General features: G+C 36.0%; 1 protein-coding gene across 10 annotated transcripts in view; it reads right to left on the bottom strand.

Moving 5' to 3' along the window:
* Positions 1-16,919, bottom strand: part of KMT2C (lysine methyltransferase 2C) — a 293,409-nt gene that overhangs the window by 105,065 nt on the left and 171,425 nt on the right. For 7 of the 10 annotated variants that reach the window (XM_027101436.1, XM_027101438.1, XM_027101443.1 and 4 more), the window contains 5 exons: positions 7,518-7,687; positions 6,918-7,066; positions 6,019-6,132; positions 5,040-5,117; positions 2,709-3,412 (listed from right to left, as the gene is read on the bottom strand). In XM_027101436.1, the coding sequence (XP_026957237.1) occupies positions 2,709-3,412; positions 5,040-5,117; positions 6,019-6,132; positions 6,918-7,066; positions 7,518-7,687 (1,215 nt within the window). The remainder of the gene's footprint in view (positions 1-2,708; positions 3,413-5,039; positions 5,118-6,018; positions 6,133-6,917; positions 7,067-7,517; positions 7,688-16,919) is intronic. The other 3 variants (XM_027101439.1, XM_027101444.1, XM_027101440.1) reach the window with 2 other exon arrangements.

Genomic DNA, 16,919 nt, shown 5'->3' with positions numbered 1-16,919 from the left:
ATTTAGACTAGAAGGTATGTGGGAAAATCACTGTTGGCATCTACTCTACAACTTTTATTCCTCATAAAGAATAGAGAATATTTACCTATTTACTAATGAAACCTTTTTTGATAGGTTCTAAGACAAAGTATCAGTATGTAAGTTTACCTCATAGGTATCCAGGAATAGACAATTACAACTACTAGAGTAATTTCCTTTAATGAATATCATTATGTATACATTATATACAGCAGTACTTCAAACTTCAAATTTATTTTAGTTAAAAGCTGGATATGAAATAATTTATCAAGAACAGAATCTCTCTTTATTTGGATGATATGATTCACCGATCTGCCTTTTTTAACTTTAAAAGCAAAAACCAACCAACCCCCCAAAATGCCAACAGTGCTTCTTACTAAAAGGTTTACGTCTAGAAACCAGAAATGGAAGAAAGAGAAGGGAGGGAGGCAGGGAGGGAGGGATTGCTTACTTGTAATTAATTGTTAACAAAACTATAATCCTCTACAGCTCACCACTGGAGGCCTGTTTTGCTCTCACAGGAACAGATTATGAAACTGATGTGTTAATTCGAGACACTTCATTTAAAATGCTATTGCAATACACAAGTATGTTATAAAATTCTAGGGTTCTTAATAAACTACTTAAATTGATGAAAAATAAGAAATTCAGTTCACAACGTAATGGCAAAGTGGTTATAATCTAATGAAGTACTATTTTTGGAAACCTACTCTATTGAAGAAATTTCACCTTCTCTATGAGAACCTCTCAACAGATGTCAGTCTTAGAATTTATGTAAATTCCTAAGCTCTCCACATATATGATGTTAGCAACAACAACAACAAAAAAGGTGGAAAGGTAAAATGAAGAAAAAAATTCTTAGCATTTGAAAGTTATCAAAATATATTTAAGAGTACTTATGTTTTTCTATGAAATTTTCTTTAAATATTTAAGAATACTTCAAGAAAATGTTTCTAAGAAAACATATTTCATAGAAGATTTAACAAAAACTTTCAATATTATCATGAGAGCAATTAGTACATGAGTGTCTGAAGTAGATCACAGTCATGTGACTTCATTAAATATTTTCCCATAAAATAAGATGATACAAATAAGGTATCTTGTTCTATCCAATGCATAGTCTCCACAAAAGCAAAGCAGTGTATCAACAAGCTTTTTGAATCACCAAGTGAAGGTTGTTTCCTATACAACTAAAACAAAACTGGGAGGTAGAACATGGCCTATAGCTGCTTGTGAGATTAGCAGCAAATTGTGAGGTAGTAATCAGACAGTAGCAGCTAAATAGAAAGGAGAATACTACCACAGTTGAAAGAGAACATAGCAGCAGTAGTAACAGTAACAAATATTAAGACACGGCTCATGTAAAATGGGATGAACTTGGAAGAAAAAAAATATATGTACATACACACTCTCACACACATACAAAAATACCCACACTATTTTGGAACACAGGTCAACAGAAAAATAATAGTAATGGCTTCTCAGTTGGAGCAGAAGTCTCTAAATAAGGAGAGACACCAGTAAAATTTAACAGGAATATTTATGATGCAATATCCTTAAAGAATGTAAATGTCTGAACCAAAATTAAATTTGAGATTCAAATTTCCATTGCTAAAGTCTTTTCAGAGCCAAAACTACACAATTAGTATATGCTATTCAAAAAAAGAAAAGGAAAATAAAAGAAAAAACTAAGGATGAAGAGAACTAGTTTGAGAAGAAAAATCTCTCTTAGTAGAATAGAAAATAAATATCAAGTAGGAGACTAATTTTCACATTAAAATAAAGTTTGATTTAACTTTTTTACTGGTGTCACAATCCCAAAATTAGACGATCAAAATATTATTATTCCTATAAAAAGTTAAACTTTAATCACTGAAAGCAATTTAAATCATGAGACTTAAAACTCCAAATTATTATTGCGACTAATGACTTTTTCACTGTTTGATATGTTGCTATTTTATGAAAAACTTCAGAAAGTAGAAATTTTGTAGAACATATAATTCTTAGCTATAGTATCTTCATTTTGCTTTGTAGTTTCACTCAAATCCCACTGAAAAAGATCTGGAACTTACCCTTACAGGGTAGAGTTCACATTCACACAACTTAGAATAATCATGGGAAGAACTCCCTTCATTTCCTGAAGATCAACAATATAATCCTAAAATTTTGTTCACAAAACCACTGAAGTAAGTCCTAACTTTAAAAAAATTCCCACAAAAAGTTAGCAATCAATAGAAAAACCAAAATGAGAAATTCCCCTGCATGAAAAATACTCTAGGTAAATTCTGATGCTTAAGCAGTTAAAAATATGTACAACGAATAATATCTAAACAAACATATGAGGGGAAAAATAAATGTTAATTACACTATACCCAAAACCTTACTTTTTTTTTTAAGTCTCTGCTGTTACTATGGCATAGAACTACAAACTTCTTTAAAGTGTTTTCTATTAGAAACTATAATCAAAGAGGTTGCACTTACATTCCAATAAGATCACTTCAAGTTTAATAAACTAGTCTTCATTAACAGTGTGTTTTTTGAAGTGGCCAAAACACATAAGTCAACATTACATCTACATTCCACCTAAACGGGAAAACCTGCCCTCCCAACCAAAGCTACACATACACTTTTTTTTACTTTATAGAATCACTCCAACATCTTTTCTATCAACATCATTAAAATCACCATACCTGTCTGGACCGAGGTCTACCAGGAGAAAATTTCCTTTTGGTAATAGCTGGTTTACCCATGCCAATTTTGGGGGTGACTGAGATGTAAGTTGTTGGCATGACGTTTCCAGCAGAAGCACTGGGAGTCGAGGGGTAACTATGCAGCATGTCGTGGGAAGGCAAGTCGGAAGAAAGTGCTGGAGAGGAAGACGCGTTTGCCTTGCTCATGCCCGCTGCTGATGAAGATGGTGACTCTGTCTCAGATGGTAATTTTACAGATTTGCTTTCTTGGCATACACCATCTTTCACACAACTCTCAACTGCAGGAGCCACTTCGAAGTCCATAAATGCAGTAGAGGGTTCAGGATTTTCTTTCTGTTCCATTTCTTCTGGTACCCTTTCTATGGCCAACTGTTCCTTAGAACATAAAGCCGTACCTTCCCCACCGGGGGACGGGACAGTGACGGATTCAGTGTTGACTCCTGGAGGCCGGGATTCTTCTGGGGACACCGCCATGTTAGGTCCCTCCAACAAGTGCACTTCCCCCTGCTGCGCGGCGACCTGGGGGGCAAGGGCTTCAGCGCTGTCTGTCACTTCCATTTTGTTCTCATTTTGATCTGCACCGCAAGTGTGCATCACTTTAGGAGGCATTTCCATTTCTTCGCTATCAGCTTCACGAGAAATCTGATTTTCCAATTCAGGATTCATTTTATCTTGGGATGATTCTATAAAATTTCAAATATCTATTATGTTAATGTACCTATGAATTTGAAAATTTCTAACTATGATTAGGTATAAAACATTAATGTCTTTCATGTCTGTAGCTCTATGGTTTAAAAATAATAGGCTTGGGTAGAAAAAAAACGTTGGCGGGGCGGGGGGGGATCCAAAACATACTTTTGCTTAAAACCATGCCTTAAGTCAGAAGGTATTCATCAAGAAAGGCAATAAGGCAATTACCAAGTTTAGTAAAGGTCAAAAGAGAGCAGGGTTTATGGATTAGAATCAGTCACCGATCAGACCAGAAAACCTACAAGAACACTACCTTAATGGGATCCCCAGAGTTTAAGGTAATTTCTGGTAAGAATATTAAAATAGAATTAATTTCTAATATAACTATTATATATGATGTTTCACAGTTTGGTCACTTACAAGAGGATTTAAAATTTTGTAGGTGAAGTTATACTCATTTTACAACTAGGAAAATGAGGCTCAGTGATATTACATGATGTGTCCAAATTAAAAAAGATTAGTCTAGAATAAAAAGAATTTTGCAATAAGCCGACACAAGATGTAACAAAGCTTCTGTAGACTCAAATAAGTAATGACCATAGACAGAAAAGACTTATTTTGCTTAGCCATACATGCTAACACAATCAATACATTTTTTTGGATATAATTATTGTTCTTCCTCATCATCTATCACCAAAGAGACTTATCTTAGCAAATCAATAAAAAGAATTAGATATCAGAAGTATCTATAGTCACTGACTACTAAATTTTAAATCAGGGTACTAGTAAGTTAAACCTTTAACCCAATATTACTTAAGAGTAAGGTTAGAGGTCCAATTGACATGGGCCCTAAGTGGCTCTATTAAGTAAGACCACTGATGATAAAAAGCACTTATTTCAAATGCCATCAGGGTAATTTCTTACGTACATTAATAAAGACACTAATTTCCTTATTTACTATTTACCACGGTGACTGAAATTTATATATGTTCTTATATCAAAATGAAATCTCACTTCTCACTCCTGCTTTATTCAAAGACTATAGTTGAAAAGCAAAAAAACATCAAATAACAGATCTGATCATACTAAATATTTTTAAACACAAAAGTACTTCAAAAATACTTTAATATTTTAAAAGTAATAAAAAAACGGACTTTTAAAACAGAAAATACATACAAATGAAGTGAACATTTTTGGTTTAAAACCGAAAGTATCACCATTTGAGTGACTCAAGTAAAACAATCTTAATGCTATATGATGCCTAAATTATGTGCTCATAATAGTAGATCAACTACCTCAAGTCTCACTGGCAAAGAGGAACATTTGCAGTACACACTCAGAACACGAGGATGTTCTTTCTCCTCTGTGCTAGGCAGGAAGGATTAAGATAAAAGTGCAAACATGCTCTATTTCTGCCTTAGAAATCCACTGCCAATGGTTTTCCAGAAGAGGATCACCTAACCACAGACTGAACTACTGTCATGTGAGTATAGCAATAGTAAACAATTCATCTCTAATTTGAAAAGTCACCTTAGCAGACTATGACTCGAATCGCATAGCAACCATAAAGGCGTTATGCTGTAAATCAATCAAATTAGACGATATGAACACGTTGCCTACCAGCAATGAGAAGTCCACGCATGCCATGACTTTCCGGTGGATCACTCCTCTGCTGCTCTCCAGTATGGATGTGAGCTGCTGTGAATAACACACTTATGGAATCTCCAGCAAGGAGTCCAAACTCCTCTAACACTGCCTTCTCAACAGTAATTTGGGTAAGATATTTATCCTTCTGCCAATTTCCAATTTCAAATATAAGCATAAAACATCCTGTTACTATTCATTTTTTAAGTAGGATATGGAAATGAAACTGGATATGGAAGGAATCTGATTATGTACTATAAGATTATTATATAGTTTTGTCTTATTTTTCTTCGCTTTATATCTTTATGAAGTATAATTTTTAATGAGAGTTGTTAAATATAAAATTAACCTCAAAATATCTCAAGGGCTTTTTATGTATACATTCAACCTATAACACAGTATCACATACAATCCCACAGACTTTGAGGTGAGACCAAGATTAAATTTAATAAGTAGTTTTCCCCAAACCTGGTCTCTCATTAATTCCAGATCCTCAAGTACAATAATAGCTATTATCAATAATGCAAAAAGCTTAACTGAAATATCATTGAAATAACCCTCAACAGGACTGCTTACATGATCTAAAACAATGAATTTTTCATTATCTCAGCATGAAACATCTCACAATCAGCAACAGCTCTAGTTAGTAATTACAAAGATAACTAAAGAAAGAAATTGCTTTTTAATGAAAATCACTTGATCCCTAAACAAAGTATATATTTATGAGTATAGTCTAGATTACAGCTGAACTATCAATACAATATATACATGCCCTTTCCCCGATTAATTTCTCAGTTTATTTTATTTAAAAAGGCTCCTCTCTAAATAACTTCGTACATGACTATGTCTCAGCTTATTTTTATCTAGGGTACTAAAGTTGCAGATGTTCACATATTCACTCTACACACGCATTTTCTTCAGAGAACAGACTGTCCATCACCAAAAACACCCTTACCATCTGGAACAATCCCAGGCGCGGGCTGCTGGCCACCGACGTCTTTATTAGCCGCGTGCTCCAGAAGTACCATGTGGTCCTCAGGGCCTTCAACTTCCATTTCATTGTTACAATCTTAACAGAAAATTATTTATTCTTTAGCTCAGAATGAGTTCTTCTGTTTTTGTTAACTAAGTCAACAACTATCACCTTGTTCTAATGGGGGTAAATTATCCCTGAAAATGCCATAAATTCTTCTTCAGATTTTTCTATTTTGAACCAAATATATATTTACATTTTTCCAATATGGAAAATATAATGAATTAAAAAGTAACTGGAATTTTATTATTTTGAAAGGATACTGCACAACTGTATACTGATGGCATACTAGAAACAAAATGTTAGTAACCAAGGTGTGTCTACTTAACCCCCTTGCAGATGATAAAATAGAACTTTTATAGACTTTGCCATTCATACTGATGAAAATGAAAAACGATCTGATTAGCAGGTCTGTTCCCTTTATGATCTAAGAATCTTGTTATTACGTTTATAACCCAATGGTGTACTAATAAAACTACATGAACAAAATTTAATAAAACTAAAATTTGTTTGGAGTAAAATAACCCAGAGTATGAAGTGCAAACTAGGTCATAGAGCCAAACAGTAAGGAACTTCCACTGTTGGCCCAAAAAACACAATTGTAGGAGCGTACGATAGTCCTGGAATTCAAATATTGGGTGAACAGTTGTAAAGAGGCTAGATTAGATGTTAACCATCAGATTCAGAGATGACCAAGATCACAGGTACAGAAGCTAAAAATAAGATGGGATCTGATACACAGGATTCCCTCATTGTTACTAAAGCAATATACTGCTGACTGGCTGGCACAGCACCCTAAAAAACAAAAACTCTCAATTTACCTGTAGTGAGTTCAGCCATCTCCACTTCATCACCTGGCTGTAATGGATCCATCTCAGCTAAGTGTTTGCAATACATACAGATGTACTCTTCTTTGAGCTGAGAATCCAGTTCATGATCTGTCGGTTTGTCACATTCTAAGTGAACCCATCTGTGATGATAAATATATTTAAATAAAATTTTCTAATTTAAAGTCAAATTAATATTTAGGGAAAAGAAAGATAATTGCTGAAAAACTGGATATAGGAAGGGGTAAGGATGGAAGAAGAGGTAATAGGGGTTAGCAATTGAAGGTTCTAGAAAAGAAGCTGTTATTTTTGGATGTCATCACAGGTGTTGACCTTTTTTAAACACATTTTAAACTATTTACTCTTTACTTTTCCCTCTTAATGCTTGTTTCTGGTCTTGTCTTATTTTTTGCCCACTTACATCGTTATGCCTTTCAGACTCATAAAAACATACTTTAATTCCATCTATAATGGCACTCAGTATTGAAAGGATTACTGGAATGACAAAAGTTTGGATCTCAAAATACATGGCAGAGCAGATGATCACATGGACAGAAGAACTGACAAACAAATGGAATAACTATATCTTCTTACCTTTTGCACATATTACAATGAAGCATGTCTTTCTGCAATTCTGGATGGTAGCACTTCCCACAGAAAGGACATAAGTTATCCTGCTGTTGGTAACAACTGTCACATACCAGGCAATTGTGGTGCCACTGAGAACTAGATCGTGTGCCACACTCGACACATATTCTGCAATTCTAAACACCAGGAAAAATGAAAACAGAAACAGTTTGTTATGCATTTGTACTGCAGTTCTGGTGTAAACCTTTTTAAAAAATCAGTGAAACATTTGTAGATTATATATTAAGCTTTAATTTTTATGACACTAATTTAGGGTGTACGTTTTTGAAAAAGAGGTTTGTTTTGAACATCTGATGAGATATCACTCAATTTACACTGAAACCTCCTGGAAAGTGTAAATAGTGGATAGAGACATCCAAGAAAACATAAATAGGGAAGGAAAAAAACCAAGAACGTAGCAATCCAAACTTCAAAAAAAGAAACACATTCCAGAATCAGGAAGTAGCTCGTGTTGAGTAAGCCTACTCAACTCACTACTCTGAAAGCAAAATGGTCCTGCTAGGGAATTCTGTTTGTTTATGGGTAGCTCAGAAACTAAAAACAAGAATTCACACTAAGGAAATACAACCCACTCCAAATGATTAGGTGTCTGAAATGGTGAAAATAACCACTCAACATCAATATCCAATTATGGCTTCTCATATTCTCAGAACAGAGAGGCACTACCGTTAGCAAAGTAGAACTGCTGATGTGCAAGGCCTGGCAGAGGCCAGCCAAACCTTCTGTGCCTCTGAGCTAGGCTGCCTTAAAATCCTGGGCACAAGGCTGACAAATTGTGGGACTCTCATTACCCACCCACCCCCAACTTTGCAATCTAAAGCACCAATAAAAAAGGAACTTTATCTTTTTGAGCTGCTGGTATCTTTTGATACAAAAGAGATGCTCACTGAAAAAGAGAAACTAGCATGAACCACAGATCTGCTAAAGTCTTACAGATTTAAAATGGAGGTACTCGTAAATACTGATGACAAATCCTAAGTAAAATGTTAGCAAACAGACTCCAATAGCAAATCAAGAAAAACCATAAACCATGTCCAAGAGGAGTTTACACAAAAATGCAAGTACGGTTAAATATTAGAAAACCTATTAATAAAATCTAACATATTATTAGGTCTGAGGAGAGAAGATAAATTATTTCACTAGATGCTGAAAAGACCTTTGGAAAAAAATTAAAATCCATTCCTAATAAAAAAAAAACTTCCGAGAAAATTAAAATGGGTAGGTATTTCCTTAATGTGACATACACACATACCTCAATTCTAAAGCCAGCATTTTATTTAATTGGGGAACCCCAGAGGCAGTCCCACTAAGGTCAGAAACAAAGCAAGGATGCCTACTATCTCCACTACTATTTAACATGGTTCTGAACCAATGTAAACACTAAAACAAATGAAAACAGAAGCAAAATAGGAAAAGAAAAAGTAAAACTATTTGTAGATGACAAGACGGCATACTTGGAAAATCCTAGAGAATGTATCACAAATTTAATAAAAGAATTTAACGAAGTAGCAGGATATAAAATTAGCAATGAAAATTCAATAGAATTCACATACACAAATAATAACCAGTTAAAAGATATAATGAATGGGAAAATCCCATTTATAACATCAACAAAATAGAGAAAACTTTTAAGAATAAACTTAAGAAATGTCCAAAACCTATACAAAGAAAATTAGAAAACATTCCTAGAAGACACTAAACTAGACTTGAACAAATGCAAAGACATACCTTGTTCTTCGTTAGGATGTCCTAACATCAAGATTTCACTATCAATGAATAAATTTAAAGTGACCTGATAAAAATTCCAGTGAGGTTTTTCACAGAGCCTAAGGTTCATATGGAAAAATAAACGACAAAACAGCTAGGAAAAATGTGAAATAGAAAAGATCTGACGGGGACCACAGCTACCAGATACTGCAAAGCCTCTATAATTAAAACGGTACGGCATTGGCTCATGAAGATAGAAAGACAGAGCAATGGAACAGACAAGAAATTCCAGAAATAAACCCAACTAAATCTAAAACTCTAGTCTGGAATCTCAAGTCACTGAGGCAAAGACTGTCTTTTTAGTGAATGGATTTTGGACAACTGGATAGCCAACTGGGAAAAGATAACTCATACCATATAGAAGCATCAACTAAAAATGGATTAGAGAGCTAAATGTAAAAAATAACAAAAACTAGAAGAAAATATGAACTCTCCTATAGCCTCAGTATAGGAAAAGGCTTTCTAATTTTAACTCAAAAATCCAAAAGCAATAGAAGACTGATAAATCTGACTATATAAAAATAAACTTTTGCATGGCAAAAAATAACACAGGCAAAGCTAAAAGGCAAACAACAAACTGGAAGAAAAGATGTGCACCGTATAACGCAGCTGAAGGCCTTATATCCCGACTATACAAGGAGCTCTTAGACTGTGGGGTCATCAAAATCTTCCAGAGTAACAGGCAACACACAAGAACAGACAACTCGCAAAAAGGGGTAAAAAAATGAGCCCTAAACACGGGAAAAAATGACCAGCTTCACTCAAAAGAGAAAAGAAAATTAGACTACACTGAGATAACATTTTTCACTCATAAGACAGGCAAAAATCAAAAGCTGAACATGACAGCCTGTTGGCAAGGATGTAGAAAAGAAGTTCTCTCATGCATGAGTGGTGGCAAAAGGAAGAGCCACAAGTCCCATGAAAGGGAATTTGACGATACTGAACAAAATTACATACGCATTTACCCCCCTGAGCCAGTAATCCTACTACTAGAAATTTATTCTAGAGATTCGCTCCCAGCAATTCAAAAACCCATATGCACAAAGTTATTGACTACAGAATCACTTCTAATGTAAAATATTGGAAACTACCTAAATATTCAAGCATAGGACATTGGCTGAAAAACTATGGTTCAAATAAACAGAAGAAAGAAAGAGAGAGAGAAAGAGAGAGAGGAAGAAAGGGAGAAAGAGAACGAAAGAGAGAGAAAGGAAGGAAGCAAGGAAGGAAGGGAGGAGGAGGAATGAGGAAGATCTCTATGAACTGATATGAAGTGACTTCCAGATTTTAAGTTAAAAAAAAAAAAGCAACATACAAAAGAGCACATATGCTACCTTCAGTGTAGAAAAGGGAAACAAAAATATATTTGCTTATCATTACAAAAAAATACAGGAAGGATGAATCAGAAATTTTTGAAAGCGTGTTAATATCCTATGTATTTTTAAAAATTAAATCAATAAGAAAAGAATGGGGAATTTTTAAAAAACCAAAATCTTCAAGGATAACAGGCAAAACACAAGGATTCTTACTATACGAGAATGGATATGTAAGAATGTGAGAAGGCAAAGAACTCAGCAGGAGGGATCAGAATTGGAGGTATTGGTGTAAATTCATTATTTATAAACGATGTACATGTGTGAGTATACGCATACTTATGTATTTGTAGATATGCATATGTGTAAATGTATACACATGCATGTATTTACTGCCTCATATGCTGAAAGGACAAAGAAGCAAACACCCCCAGAGCAATGGGCACACCTAGCACCCAATCTTCACTAAAGGAACTTGGCCTATTTATAGAAAAGAGGACAGATTCCAGGGCTAGGGCAGGGAGGTGTAAGATGATTTTGGAGTATCTTGTTATGCCCAAATGTAATGAAGTGCTTAATGGTGAGGGCATGCCACAAAGACACAGGAGCCAGCGTGAAAAGGATATCAAAGGCAAAACTGGACAATTTGAGCACAAAACAAATTAGGTATAGTAATAAATTATCAATAATAACAAGAATTCATGAGTCAATACTTACAAGATATACATAATTTTAACATGTGAAAGAAGGGAGGGTTCTTGCATACAACAGAAAGCGGGGGGGGGGGGGCTGACTGGTAAATGTGAAGTTAGAAAAGCATCATTTTACAAACAACAGGTAAAAACTGCATCAGGCATTGGTTCCTATAATCTTGGAGAAAATTCTGAGGAGCAACAAGATATTCGCACGGTGTTAAAGTGTCTCCTCACGTACTGCTTTATTAGATAGGAGAGAAAGAAAACAGTGGAGAAACTTTACAGCAGCTTGACCAGATGATCAAAATTCACACCACCTGTGAGGGAGAGCGAACCATCAGGTGCACCCAGCTGAAAGCCTGAGAAGAGCACAGCACCACTTACGCAATATTCTGCCCAAGAATGAATAACTCTCTCTATAATCATGAGGAAATATCAGACAAAGACAAAATAAGGAAAGTTCTATTTGTGATTTAAAGAAAACAAAACAAACAAACAAAAACCAGGTATGTGAGGAAAAACTCTATTATTCAAAACTGTCAATATCAAAAAAGACAAAGAAGGGCTAAAGAAATTTTCCAGATTCAAGGACTCAAAAGAAACATGGCAACTAAATGGAATACTTGATCCGAGACTATCCTGGAACCTACACAGGAGGAGGGAAATGCTATATGGGATCAAGTGACAAACTGAAATATGGATGGTAGATTAGATATATTGATGTAAATGTATGGGGTGATAATACTGCTGTGATTACGTAAGAATATCCCTATTATTAGGAAATACACATTTAAGTATTTAGGGGTAAAGGGAACACAGTGTGTATAACTTACTCTCAAAATGGTTCAGGGCAAAAAAATATACATGGGGCAGGGAGGAAGGAGAAAGGGCATGGATGACAATACTGAAATCCTAACAACAGGTGAATCTACGTAAATGGCATATGGGTATTATTTTTATTTTTCCAACTTTTAAAGTTTGAAATTATTTCCACATAAAGCCTTTTAAAACACATAATATACCCACACATCAGCATTCTTGAAAGAGAAACAGAGAAAAGAAACCTACGGGACAATGACTGGTATATAACGAACTTCCTAAAAAGATCACCCTCACTTCAGTGCAAGCAGCCTCGCCAGACTGACACCGTTCCTGGGAAGGCACACCTATCTGCCTCTGCACCTCCAGCCCGCACCACAGTGTTTGCATTTGACTAAAGACTATAAAGAACTATGAAAGAATTTAACAGTAGAGAAAGAGTATCATTCTTCAAACTGAAAAGAAGATAAGCATTCCTATGAGAAACTCCATGAGAATTGAGCACTTACTTTAGGCATTATGCTGAGCACTTTACAGGCATCATCTCGCTAAATCCAACACCCCTGTGAGGTTAAGTACTATTAACTACATGATGAAACACAGCTTACAGAAGTCAAATAATTTGCCAAAGATCCTGTATTTAGTAACTGGAAAACCTGAGATTTGACTCCACAGCTTAATCTTTTTAATCACTTTATAATACCTCCATAGAACAGAATAAAACACACACACTATCCATTCGTATTCTCAGCAGTATAGAACAAAAAGAAGCCAGAGAACAACCTTGAGAAATAAACTAGGAATTCTGAACACATTTTCCAAAATAATGAAAACCACAACAAAGAAAATAATGAATTAAAGCAGGAAACAAAATCACCTAGATGTTACTAAAGATTATTAAGGAGAATGTAAAGAAAGTAAATATTTTTTAAAAAGATGAATTTAACCAACACTTCCCTAGACCTTTCCACGGGCCTAAAGGGAGAATGACAATAGTCAGTATGTTCCAGAGAACACTAATTAGTGTAGAACCAACATCCTGGAAGCAAATCCAAATAACTGAACAAAAATAAAGATCTCATGGCCTTCAAGCAGAAAACCAATTAACTAATTAAACTAAAAACAAAACAAACTTCTTCTGTAATTCCATAAACTGGGAAAAAAACGGAAAAAAAGTATCCAGAGTAAAAAAAAAAAAGTTGTAATGCAAAACTGTACCAAACCAAGTTCTTCTGGTAGTTTGAAGGCAACAATCTCTTTCAGGTTTGCAAGATTCCAGAATATTTACAATTCTTTTATAGAAGTGCATAACCAAGTCTCCAAAAGACTGGGGGTGAGATGAGGTTGGAATTTACAGAGAAGATCCCTCCCTCCCCAAAGAAAAAGTCTATAGTCTGGGTCAACTTAAGACAGAGAGGAGGGAGAAAACTTCTGATTTCTTCATTTTCAATGGCAAGGGGGGGCACTTTTAATATTTTCAACATTTATAACTTAATATTCTGAATGACAAATTACTGCAGGGAATAAAAGGAACTGAAAAACAGAAAGGAAATTAAAAGAACAGGTTTGTTTTAAAATAGCCAAGCATTTCAATTACATCCATTAGTCTAAATACTTGACTATTAAACCTTTCAAAAGGTACAGTTAAAATGACACAGAAGGATGCAAAATGAAAAGATCACATTCAACTGGTTAAACTAAAACCCCACTCAGCCATATTTGTCAGGCAAAGCAAAATATCTGGTCCCCCTCTCCCCTCGCAAAAAAAAAAAGGCATTACACAATATAAAGAGAATAGTTTTACACTGATAAAAAGCACAATACATCAATATTAGCCTGATCTACTTGCTAAATAACCAGCACAAGTTTAAATGCAAGAAGAAATTGATATGAGAAATTACAGGAGTCGATTTTATCTACGCCATAATACACTGTTGAATCAGTCAAAAAAATATGGAAAAAGAACTTCATCTAATTAAATGAAATTAATACACACAAATACTACAGCTTTAAAGTCAGTAAGTCAAGCATCCAAATATATGTCAAAAAGAAAACTACGCTAGTTAAATTATGGGATTCAATACGATTAAAGCAGACACTAATGTGTTTAAGCACAACCTAAAAAAAGATAAAATTAAGTCAAATGTGAACAGATATAAACTTACCAATACAACAAATATGAGTGCAGCCAAAGCTATAATCAAAGGTAAATTTATAGTCTTAAATATCCTTTTTTCCTTAGGAAGGTGAAGAAAACGAATTACGAATTCAACTTCCTATTTCAAAAAAGTAAAAGAGGCGCGGTAGCGGAGATAAAAGTAATAAACATACAAATCCGTCCGACGGCAGCTTTTTCTTTAGACCAAGAACCAAGCCAAGAGAGAACGCGCGGAAGCACCCCGTCCGGCCGCCGGGCAGAAACTGCTCACGGGACCCTCCTCAGCCCCCAGGCTGCTCCCTCCCGGGCGACCTCACCGGAGAAGAGTTGCGCCGAGGCGCTCAGTTCCCGTGGAGAAGGCCCCGCCCCTCCAGGCCCCACCCTCGGGCCGAGGCGGGACAGAACTCGCCGCCCTCTGCCCCACGCCCTAGAACCAGGTGACGCGCCGCCAGTTCCAGGTGTCGAGGCTCTGGGGGTGGGGGTGGGGCGCAGGGGTAAGGCTCCCCCGGCGCCTCCTCCTACCCCCTCACCAACACCCCATCCCTGGGGACCTGCCAGCAAGACCGCTCCCCTTTCCAGGACCCTCCGAGGAGGGCAAGCACCACCACCGCCCACCCCTCCACCGGCCAGCGCCTCCCTCCCGCAGGCTGCTCCCGGAAGAAGCCTCGGGCTGGCGCCTCCTGGAAGCCTGCGAGCCCAGCTGCGGCGGGGAGCCTCGGCCTCCACCGACCACTTCCGCCACCCGACCCCTCCTGAAGGCCGCCCCACTAGCAGGGGAAGATGCCGAGACCACGACAAACACGAGCTCAAAGAGAAGGGCAAAGGTAACAGGATCGCGTTTCTGTGACAAAGGGACTAGAATGTGAGGATGCAGGGAGGCCACAAGTGTATTCTTGGTCTGTATGTTTTCTGAGAACTTGAAATATTTCATAGAAATGCTAACTTTAAAAAATATAGGGAATTCCCTGGCACTCCGGTGGTTAGGGTTCAATCCCTCGTGGGAGAACTAAGATCCCGCAAGCCAAAAAAAATAAAATAAATAAAAATTGTTTTAATTAATATAAAATGTAACTGCATTTAGCATTTGTGTTTATTATTATGTTAGCCCCAAGTGCTGTCAAAGACGTGTGAAAGATACAAGATTTTCCACAGCAGAACCGTGGTAAAAAGAATGAGACGCGTGGACCGCACAAGGGATTGGCTCCGCAGTAGCGAGCAGCATCCACAGAGCAAGGAGGTTCTTCACACACATCACCTGACAACAGAAACTGCAAACAGCATACCCTTAACTTATAAACTTCTGTATTTTAGAAATAATTGGATCGATACCCCATTTATTACAGATTTCAACTGTGCCCATACGGTGCACCTGTGAACCAAAAGGTTTCTAGAGTTTTTGAGTGGTACTTCATTATATCTGATGTTCACAAGAATTGCTGGTTGGCACTTTGAGGTATGATTACTCTGAACCAGTAAACACAGTCCTGGCTTTATCAAACTATTTCTGTACAAATACAAAAGGCATTCTTTGTATGAACATTATTAAAGACAAAGAATACCTTTCTATTAAAACATGTCTTGGCAATTTACTTTAAAAGCAAAATTATTCGTTAGATTGGGGAGGGGGATTGGGATCGACATATATACACTGATATGTATAAAATGGATAACTAATACGAACCTGCTGTATAAGAAAATAAATAAAATAAAATTCAAAAAAAATTATTTGTTAGATTAAATTATTTATTTTCTAAGTTAAGACAGTGTAATTACCATAGATTAAAGAAGTTTATGCCTAGCTTCATGTCTATTCTGTGAAATTAAGATTATAATAATAATTAAAAAAAATAAAACTCAGCCGGGGGTTCTGTAGAGATGGCCCATGGATCTAGAGTCTTTAGTTTCCTAGGATCCAAATCCTAATACAGATGAAAATTAGATTAAGAAATATTCCTTAATTAGTCTAGGGACAAAAGCACTGTTAATTAAGTATAGTATGATAGCACAGGGAGCATAATATATTGGATAAAACATTACAATGTAAGACAGGAAACCTGAATTTTAGTCTCTGTTCTGCCTCTGCAAATTAGTAAACCTCGGCAATTCACTTAATCACTAGTCCCTCACCAGTTCTTAATCTAGAATTTATTAGTTTACCTGTATAGATTTCAAAGGAAGCAAATTAACTACTTTTATGACTGACTCATTCTAGAGAACATTCAAAGAAAAGTCACAGTAAATATTGTTTGTAAACATCTTCCTAACAGGAAAAAAAAAATTAGTTTTATTCAGTCAGTTGGGAATTGAAGGTAAAACTTGAGTTATTCTTACCTTCTACTTTCACTTTAAGAATTTAAATATTTTGTGCTTCCAAGGACAGACAATTCTAAAATTTGCTGTTGTTTACCTGGTACTATACTAACTCTGCCCAGTAGGTTGAGGTGTCAGCCAACCTACAGGGTTTAGAGATGCAGGCAACAGAGCCTCAATAAATTCCTCAGGAAGTTTAGAGAGGCCAGAATGGAATACCTCAAGGTCACAAAGATGCAAATACCAAAATAGATGGAAAGGGGGAGAAACACTGACTAAAAGAATA

This window comes from Aethalodelphis obliquidens, unplaced genomic scaffold (genome assembly GCF_003676395.1).
Source record: "Aethalodelphis obliquidens isolate GAN/ISIS:26980383/991018 unplaced genomic scaffold, ASM367639v1 scaffold5, whole genome shotgun sequence".
Lineage (NCBI taxonomy): Eukaryota > Metazoa > Chordata > Mammalia > Artiodactyla > Delphinidae > Aethalodelphis > Aethalodelphis obliquidens.
Note: the sequence above shows the minus strand (reverse complement) of the source record. Positions and strands in the feature narration are given on the sequence as shown.